General features: G+C 47.4%; 1 protein-coding gene across 4 annotated transcripts; it reads right to left on the reverse strand.

Moving 5' to 3' along the window:
• Positions 1–201: 201 nt before the first annotated feature.
• On the reverse strand, positions 202–9,527 carry LOC133381692 (zinc finger protein OZF-like). 4 transcript variants are annotated; one of them, XM_061621090.1, is made up of 6 exons: positions 9,509–9,524; positions 8,845–8,974; positions 6,482–6,628; positions 5,583–5,727; positions 3,154–3,231; positions 202–1,748 (listed from the first exon to the last, which is right to left on the reverse strand). In XM_061621090.1, exons 2-6 carry the CDS (start codon positions 8,905–8,907, stop codon positions 373–375), a joined length of 1,809 nt encoding a protein of 602 aa, XP_061477074.1. In that variant the 5' UTR covers positions 8,908–8,974; positions 9,509–9,524; the 3' UTR covers positions 202–372. The 4 variants fall into 4 exon arrangements, with proteins under 4 accessions (XP_061477074.1, XP_061477076.1, XP_061477073.1 ...); XM_061621092.1 differs by lacking the exon at positions 8,845–8,974 and having other exon boundaries at positions 202–1,751; positions 9,513–9,527; XM_061621089.1 differs by lacking the exon at positions 9,509–9,524 and having other exon boundaries at positions 202–1,751.
• Positions 9,528–9,901: the final 374 nt, after the last annotated feature.

A 9,901-nucleotide genomic window follows, 5' to 3' on the forward strand; every position in this document is an offset into this window, starting at 1 on the left:
GAAGGTCTTCTATAGGCACCACAAAGAAAAAAACACCTGTCTGATATGTAACAGGAGGAAGTTCAAAAAAGTAGATGCCACCACACAAAAGGCCACGTTTCTCTATCATGCAGAGTGGACTTCTTAAGGAGATGGTATGCGTAAGAGGCCATCTTCGGCAGACTTCAGTGATTGGCTGCATATATAATAAATGAGATAATCTTTCAAATATCCTGGCCCCAACCCATTTAGGGCTTTAATATATTTAGCTTGCAAGATGAAGAGTAAGGTTCCCATTGAAGTTCTTGCATTTAAATGGTTTCTCCCATGTGCTTTCTTTCATGTAAAGTAAGTTTACTGCTTACACTGAAGCTATTTCCACACTCCCTGAATTTAAATGGTTGCTCCCGTGTGGGTTCTTTGATGTGAAGTAAGCTTACTGCTCTGACTGAAGCTCTTTCCACATTCCTTACATTTAAATGGCTTCTCCCCTGTGTGTGTTCTGTGATGCGAAGTAAGGGTGCTACTCTGACTGAAGTTCTTTCCACACTCCATGCATTTAAATGGTTTCTCGCCTGTGTGGGTTCTTTCATGTGAAGTAAGCTTACTGCTCTGACTGAAGTTCTTGCCACACTCCATGCATTTAAATGGTTTCTCCCCTGTGTGGGTTCTTTGATGTGAAGTAAGGCTACTGCTTACACTGAAGCTCTTTCCACACTTCCTGCATTTAAATGGTTTCTCCCCTGTGTGGGTTCTTTGATGTGAAGTAAGGCTATCTCTCCGACTGAACCTGTTTCCACACTCCATGCATTTAAATGGTTTCTCTCCTGTGTGTGTTCGGTGATGTAATATAAGGCTACTGCTTACACTGAAGCTCTTTCCACACTCCATACATTGAAATGGATTCTCCCCTGTGTGGCTTCTTTCATGTACTGTAAGGCTATCTCTCCGACTGTACCTCTTTCCACACTCCATGCATTGAAATGGTTTCTCGCCTGTGTGGGTTCTTTCATGTGAAGTAAGCTTACTGCTCTGACGGAAGCTCTTTCCACACTCCATGCATTTAAATGGTTTCTCCCCTCTGTGTGTTCGGTGATGTAATATAAGGCTACTGGTTACATTGAAGCTCTTTCCACACTCCATACATTGAAATGGATTCTCCCCTGTGTGGCTTCTTTCATGTAATGTAAGGCTATCTCTCCGACTGAACCTCTTTCCACACTCCATGCATTGAAATGGTTTCTCTCCTGTGTGTGTTCGGTGATGTAATTTAAGGCTACCACTTTGACTGAAGTGCTTTCCACACACCCTGCATTTAAATGGTTTCTCCCCTGTGTGGGTTCTGTGATGTACTTTAAGTCTACTGCTTACACTGAAGCTCTTTCCACACTCCCTACATTTAAATGGATTCTCCCCTGTGTGGCTTCTTTCATGTAATTTAAGACTTCTGCTTAGACTGAAGCTCTTTCCACACACCATGCATTTAAATGGTTTCTTGCCTGTGTGGGTTTTTTCATCTAATTTCAGTTGACCATTCCCACTGAAGCTCTTTCCACACTTCCTGCATTTAAATGGTTTTTCTCCAGTGTGTGTTCTTTGATCAAGAGTATGAGAAGTAGAGGATTTCTTGCTCCCATTCTTTGACTGATTTCTTTCAGACGTTTTTGGTCCCCCGTGATTTCCAAACATCTCTTTTTGACTCTCACTCTTGCCTATTACCAGTGGCACCATCTGCGGTTCTCTATAATTCTCATTCTTCTCTCCGTCACCTGCTGGGGGGGAAGAGAGTTGAAATTGGAATTTCAAGCAAAAACAAAGCATTTCATCACAGATCAAGCCAATTATCTGCTTCTCTAATTTTGCATCTCCATAATTCTCCCCCTTTCATCTGTGCATGGCCAGATGAAACCAAGGTTACCTGAATATTCTATAGTGTCAAACAGCAACATAAATTCCTTTCAGGTCCATATAACACTTCATGTCACTAAACCCAGATTTATCTGGCTATTCTACTGCCATACATCTGTGATATGCATTACTAAAATAATATGCAATAAGAGGTTGGGTGAGGAGGAAGAGAAGGGCAGCAAGTCTGCAGAAGAGGACAAACTGGGCACAGCTCACTTCTCGACTCTTAATGACTGTAGTCAAAAGAGGTGGTCAGACAGAAATATAGAAACAAAGGAAGGTCTGGTATACTGAATCAGACCCCTGGTCCCTCTAGCTCAGTACTGCCAATAAGTTCCACATGAAGATTCAAGGGATTAAACTGAGGTGAGCTAAGACAGGGATGGCCAAAGACCAACACTACATGAGTTTGCAATGATGCTCTGAACTGTAAGGGGAATGCCTGACCAGTGAAGGGAAATCACTTCTCCCTCCCAGCGCTGCTCTGTGAAGCAGCCCCATTCAGATCCTGAAGTTGAAAGAAGCAGTGTGGGGTGGTGAGCCAAGGGCTCACCTTGGCTGTGGGTGCCTGTTCCCTTTCGGAAGCCACTGCTTTTTAGAAGGATCGGCTGTGCACGGGACTTCTCCTGCAGGCAGCCCATCTGAAAGGCACCTTTTCCCCCTCCCCTCCCTGCTCAATGAAAGGAGGGGAAAGGCTGCTTCAGAGAGCACTTTGCAGCTTGAAGACAGTCACCGTACTCCCAACGGGGCCACGGTTGCACTCAGGTCCTCCCTGCCTGCTTCTCATAAGCTTCCGTTTCCCAGTCTCTCCACGTTCCTCTCTTAAACCTCCAGCATTAAGGGTATAAAGGGGAAGAGTGGGGAGTGTTGCAAAGCTCTGCTCTAAGCGGGATCATTAAAGCAAAAATACAACCAAAAACAAATAAAACAGTCTTAAAAGGATATAAAAGCAAATAAAACAAACATTCAGAAATCCACTCTCAGGGACAGTATACTTCTAAATATCAGTTGCTGGGAACTGCAGGAGGGGGCAACAGTTGCATGCAGGTCCTGTCTGCTTGCTTCCCGTAGACATGCTGCATTAGAGGGGCCACTGGCCTGATCCAACAGGCTCTTCTTATGTTCTTAAAGTCATCTAAGATGTCCTCCAAGAGAACTCACACCCTGGTGGGTCAATTAATCTGCCAGGAATGATATTATACAGGAACTGAACAATCCTACAATTCCCAAACCAAAACGGGCCTCATGACGCAGCTGAACATCTACCTGTTCCTGTCGCCTCGTCTTTGGGATCCTGGATAAAGGGATCTTCTCTTTCTTCCCAACACGAATGGAGGTCCGATTCTTTGAAGGAAATAGACAAGACTAGTTACTTTTGACCAGAAAATATTCAGCCATTACAAACATTAAAGATAAGAAAGGGTATAACTGTGATCTGGTAAGAACAGAGCCATGTGGACCAAGCAGGGTCAGTCTGGCACTTGTGAACATGCGTCCACTGGGCATGAAGGTCATCTTGAAATGCCTGTTGGGTTGACACTGCAGAACCTAGTAAAGCCAGCAACCTAGATGTTGCAACCAACTAGGGCAGAACCTAGTAAAACCAGCAACAGTGGATGCAATTCACAGTGTCACAAGCCACCTGTATTTATAAAAATTGGCCATCTCAAATTCTTTATAATTGATTTATATAAAATTATGTGGGGGAAAGTGGTGCAAACAATACAAGCCAAAATGAGAGTAAAAAGACAAGCTGCCACTTAAAGAATCTTTTTTCCTTTGAGTTTTGTTTACAGTAGTTCCAAAATAAAATGTTTCCCGTAGTATGAACATTTTATAAGGAGTCTGAGCGTTCAGCCAATGATCATGTCTATATATGGCTGAAGCTGTAAAGGGGTGAGTCAGGAGAACTTATTAGAATACAACATCAGCATCAAGATGCAGGTTAGGATGAGAGTTCAAATGATGGAAATAAGAGTATAGTTGTAATATGAACATGAACTGACAAAGTCTAGATAGATACAAACTAGAGCTATAAAAGACAGACAGCCTTAGGGATTTTTACCAGTTGTCTGTGACACTGGTCGAAGAAAGAACCACCTGCTCTGAGTGTTAAGGCCCATACGCAGCAAAGGTGAGATCACTCCTTTTCAGATGGAAATGCAATGTGACCTATGCTGTCCTTTGAAATGTAACACATTAGTGTACACCCCCTTTGTATGCGCTGTGTAAGATCTATGTTCTGATATATGGCTATGTCCACAATGTATAGTAAATTAGATGTGTTAATTATAAATAGACACTGATAAACATTTCCTTTGTTGATTGTCCATTAATTACCTGAGATATTCCTAGACCTAAGCAGTTTCTTGGGTGGGATCTCCAACCACTTGGTTCACCTGGTCAGACCTAACTGCTGGCAAAAACTGTTGGAAGCTCAAGTGATCACAAAGTTTGTCATATGGTAGCTGGCAGAGAGCGGACCAAGGGGAGAGACGCCAGAATTCTCAATCCCCTGCATTCAGATTGAGATGATTCGAGGCCATTGCAACAGTAATGTGAACAGTGACTGCTGCGAGGTGGAACCATGCCACACGGGGAGGAATAAGGATGTGGCAACCCTCTGAGATTGGTTGAAGTTGGACGTTTCCCTGAGTTGGAGACACGGCAGAAGGTGCCGCAGGAGCTTCCGGTTCCACTCTGGGTTCTACCTTGTGCGGTTCCATTTGCTGCCCGAAATCTGCTTGAAATCTCTTTTAGCCCCAGATGTCAACCGGGGTCTGACTCCATCATCCTCCCCTGCTTTTCCTTCCCTATCTCAGCTTCCTGCCTTCCCTGGACCCTTTCCTGCTGGAGCAAAGGTCCCCTTTCAAGGGCGCTGCTGCAATTCCTGCTTTCCCGGGATCTCTGCTAGCTGAGGGAACGGCCCTTGTTCCAGCTGCCAGGGAGCCTTTCTCGGGGTCCCTCTTGCCTGCTGCCTTTGCTGTGTCCCTGCCTGAGTCAAAGAGTCTCTGTGCTCCAGTTCTGCTTCCAGACTTCCCACCAGGGCTGGCAAAGCTAAATCTTGCTCTCTGTCCTGTCTTCTGGAGGTCATTCCCTACAAACTGTAGCCTCCACCTCCGCTTCCTCTTCTCCAAACTGCCGCTTCTTCCTGCTTCAAAGACAAAAGCTGACCTTTGGGCAGAGGAAGGAAGAGGGAGGAGGCAGCGGGTGCTCCCGGGAGCATCTCTTCCCACTGGGAGGTTAGAGTACAAGGCACAGAGTGTCAATTACCTGCTGGGGATGCAGGAAAAGATGCTCTGCTGGGGTTTTGGAGCTCCTTCCTCACATTGAATGATCAAAAAGCCCCAAGAACAGAGGAAGTTGCATTACACCAGATCAGAGAATTTGTCCATTTAGCCCAGCCTTGGCTAATAGAACTAGCAATGGATCTCCAGGATCTCAGGCAGAGAAAGCATCTCTTTTCCAGCAACTCTACAGGATCATTTCACCCTTCTTGGACCTACCAGGGACTGAACCTAGGACCTTCTACATGCAAAGCAGGTGTTCCCCCTCTGAGCTGCAGTCCCTCCCCAAATATCTGGGGCTCAGCCACCCATTTCTCTAACAAAATCCCTGCCAGGGAAGGTTAAATAGCACAGGTACTAAATTCATATCTTCAGCATTCATCAGTCAAAGGGGGAAAGTGTCCTTACCGAGAGAGGCCACCGTCTCATAATTCTCCTCCATGACTTCCCTGTGCAGAGCTCTTTGGTCGGGATCCAGCAGGGCCCATTCCTCCTCCGTGAAATACATGGCCACCTCCTCAAAGGTCACCAGACCCTGGAAGGGCAACAGATCCTGGAAGAAGAAGAGGCAGTTTCTCCAACATGTACCATTTGCTCAGCCTAAAAAGTGAACAGCTTTCAAAGAAGATTGGACAAATCCATGGAGGATCAGGACATCAGTGGCTACGAGCCACAATGGCAATGCATTCCCTCCACTGCCAGAGGCAGTATGCTGGGAATGGCAACAGAGCAGGACACTTGGCAGCTACACTTTCATTCATAGCCTCACCAGTGGGGCACACTGGGATGACTCCGTAATTGACCCCCTCTCGTTTCATGACAAGTTTAATCCCAGAAACGGTTTCACTTTGGTTTCACGCCACTGGACCAGTTCCACCCTCTTTCTCTTTGCATTTCCTTAATATAGTTACTCTTTATTTAGCTATTGTGCAGATAATTATTTCTGGATTTTAGACTGCTCAGAATTTCAGGGCAGTGCTTGACTGACTGTCAAAAAAGATCCCACCTCTCCAAGAGTGTATTTTAAGAGTCACGTGTGTACACACAAATTCTGCCAGACACGTGTCACCAAATCACCAATCATTAGAGAGTGCTCTAATGTTCAGGTCCTGCTTGCAGGCTTCCCACAGGCAGCTGGTCAGCCACTGCAAGAACCGGCTGCTGGAACAGACGGGCTATTGGTCTGATCCGGCAGGCTCTCCTTATGCAGCCTCAGAGGTAGTATTCTCCCAGAGCGCTCCCCACTACTCACAGGGAGATCCACCCCAGCTGTCCCCTCTGTCTTCCCCCAATGATCCTCCCCTTACCTGATTGGGCTGCCCAGCTGCTCTTTCCACTCTATCCCAGAGAAGAGACAATCCGGACGGTGCCTCTGAGGCCATGGCGCTGCCTGAGAGGGAGACATAAACTAGGCCAGCTCTGGGACTCTCACGTAGGGAGTAGCTCTCAAGTGCCTGGAGGGGAGAGACAGCAGATGGGATGCACAAGGTGGAAAGCTTAACAGGAAACTCACTTACCACACAGGGTTGAGCAACTGGGGTAATAACTTGATTTACTTATTATATGTTTATCCAAACACTTTAATATATTTTTATATTTCTATGCAGGCTTTCCTCTAATGAGCTCACAATGGGAAACATAATTTGTCCCCCTCCTTTTGTCTTCACAGCAACACTGTCACTGGGCTCAGGACACTACCTGAATTTCACTCCTGAGCAGGGATTTGAATCTGGGTCCCAGTGAACATAGTTCAGCATTAAACTGTGATTCCAATAACACAACAGACACACACACTTGCACAGAAGTTGAAGGTCCCACACAGAGTGGATGTCTTGAATCTAGAGTGGCACATAAAAATTCTGCACTGTTTATCCTCACAACCATCCAGTGAGGTGAGCTGGGCTGAACAAAAGTAGTCACTGGCCCAGGGTTACCCAGGGACCTGCATAGATCTGGGAGGGGGAAGTCTTAGACCCCTTACTTTTTTGGGAGCAGTATCTCAGCTGAGTCCCCATGTCTCCAGCAATGTATGAGCCAATCAGCAAGAAAGGAGAGTGTATTAGCCACTGAGAAGAGTCTTCTAACATACTTCATGGTTCTTTCCTGCTAATTAGAGTGAACCAGAGTGAAAGGAGGTGAGTCAGCCACTGAGAAGACTCTTCTTAGTAGGTAACACTCTGCCCTTCCATGCTTTTTGGCTCCTAGTCATAAGAGAAGGCATTAACAAGAATCACATTCTCAACCCAGCAGGGAAAAAAAACAGGATGGGAGGGGGCATGGCTATCATGAAGGGACCCTGCACTTCTGAATTTGCCACTGAACTATTGTAGAGATGTGAAGGCCCATAACAAAAGTGGAAAATTTGGGAGGGAAAGCAGTTTTTTTCTCCACCCCACCCCCCCCGTGCTCTGACCCCGCTCCTTAGAGAGCTCTGTATTGCTCTCCTGGGCTCCTACTGGGAGAAAGGGCAGGATATAAATCTAATAATTAATTAATTGTGTTGAAGAAATGTCTGACTTGTTCCTGGCTACAAGAGACTCTACTATACAAATGTCAGTGACACACCCATAGCTCCACCCACTCTGGCCGTTGACTGGAAATTGGCCCTTGGAAGGCTGCTTGTGCGTAAATGTGGCCCTTGGGTTGAAGAATATTCCCTAACCACTACATTAGCCACAGGCTCTCATCCTGGACCACCTTACAGGGATGTTGCAACCACTGCCCAGCTATTGTGCTTTGGACGGGGGGGGGGGAGGCTGGCTGCGCCAGGTGAGACAGCTCCCCAGCACCCCCGCAGATGGGCCAATCCTGCAAGAGAAGCTGAGATCCACTCCAAGGGGGCTTCAATCTTCCAACACCATCCCAAGGGGATGTCTGGAGAAGCCCCTTTCCCTCCAGTCCAGCTGAGGAGGGGGCATTTATTCACCCATTTTCTCCATCCTCTCCCTCGAAAGCTTCTAGAAGCCCATACAGAGCCTGGTCAGTTTCAGATTCCTCTCTCCATCCCTCCATTTTCCTTGCCTGGCAGGAGAGAAACTGGCCAGCCCCTGTTCCAGTAGAGGAAATCCAAAAGGGGCTCTTCCTCCAGCTCTGGGGCAGAAAAGCAGCCCAGCAAACCCTCCCCTCCACGGTTGTTTCCTCTGCATCAAGAGCTCCCCCCTGCCTGAGCTGCCTTTCATCCCTAGGGAGACTGGGCTGACCTGCAAAAGGGGTATGTGGAAGGGGGCAGCTCCAGTGGAAACAGTTTTGGCCACAATTTTCAGTTGGACTGCGTGGATCAGCCTCCCCCCACTTTCTATGGATTCCCAGAGGGAAGGGGGCCTCTTCCATCAACCCCCTCCTCCTCCCACAAAGCAAATCTTCCTTCTTTTCCCTCCCACCACCAGTCCCATCAGGCCCAGGAATTGCAAAGGCAGCTCCCCTCCCCCAGCTGTGGCACTCAAAACCAACACAGGACATCACCCCCCCAACATACAGCTGCCCCCCAAGTGCCCCCCTGCAAAGCTGCATCCCCTTGCCCGGGCTCTGGCTTCCAAGAGAGCCTTACAAGGCCAACCCCGCGGCACTTCGGACCTCCTTTGCAAATGGATTGCATGCACCAGGGACCCCCAAAGGGAAAGGGGGGAGTGGGGCTCTTCCCTCCTTTTCCCCACCCCCCCAACAAAAATACCAAATCCTCCCCATTACACCTCTTTGTCCTCTGCACGCTCCAGCTTCCTCCTCTCTGAACCATCACCGCGAATGAACTGGAGAGTGGGAGGGGCCTGATGCCCCTAGTCTTGACTTCAAAACATTCTTGCCTTTGGACGATAGGTGGAGCTATGTTAAATATAACAGCGTAACAGGAATATATAAAAACTCCAGAAAAATATCTAGGTATCCTCCAACTGGGAGGGTCGTGATGGCAGTCCTCCTATGAAAATCACCCTTCAGGTGAGACCAATGGTCCATTTTCCACAGGAGGACTGCCATCAAGCGGGATGTACCAAAGCAGCCCATAACAGGGAGGGACCACCCACATCCTAATCATCATTAAGAACCTGTTGCAAAACGCGCCTGCCAAAAGAGGCATCGGCAGAGGCATAACGATCTATTTTGTAATGCCTTATAAACGAATGTGGGGTAGACCAAACAGCAGCTCTGCAAATATCAGCAGCAGGAGCATTGGTAGCAAAAGCAGCCGTAGTGGCCGCTGATCTAGTGGAATGAGCCGTTATTTTAGATGGAACAGGAAGCTTAAGAGACTCATAAGCTAAGGTAATACATGCGCGCAACCAGCGGGATAAGGTGGAATTAGCTACTTTATGCCCCATAGAACGTGGATGAAAGGATACAAACAAAGACTCAGTTCGTCGTATATCCTGGGTCTGAACATCCAACGAATGCCAAGCCTTCTCTAGAGGATGGGTAGGATTCGGGCAAAAGGAAGGAAGAGCAATGTCCTGGTTGCAATGGAAAACTGAATTGACCTTGGGACGGAAGGAAGGATCAGTCTTCAGCACAACAGAGTCCTTGTGAAAAACACAGAGATGGTGGGCAGAAGACAATGCGCCCAGTTCCGAAACTCATCTCGCAGAGGTGATCGCGATCAGGAACAGGACCTTGAATGACAACAGACGTAAAGGCACAGTCCTAAGGGGTTCGAACGGAGGGCGTTGTAAAGCCTGCAGGACCTGCGACAAACTCCATGAGGGAAAGCGGTGGAATACAGCCGGTGAGCGTAGAGC

The sequence above is a fragment of the Rhineura floridana genome, chromosome 3 (genome assembly GCF_030035675.1).
Source record: "Rhineura floridana isolate rRhiFlo1 chromosome 3, rRhiFlo1.hap2, whole genome shotgun sequence".
In the NCBI taxonomy this organism is placed as follows: Eukaryota; Metazoa; Chordata; class Lepidosauria; order Squamata; family Rhineuridae; genus Rhineura; species Rhineura floridana.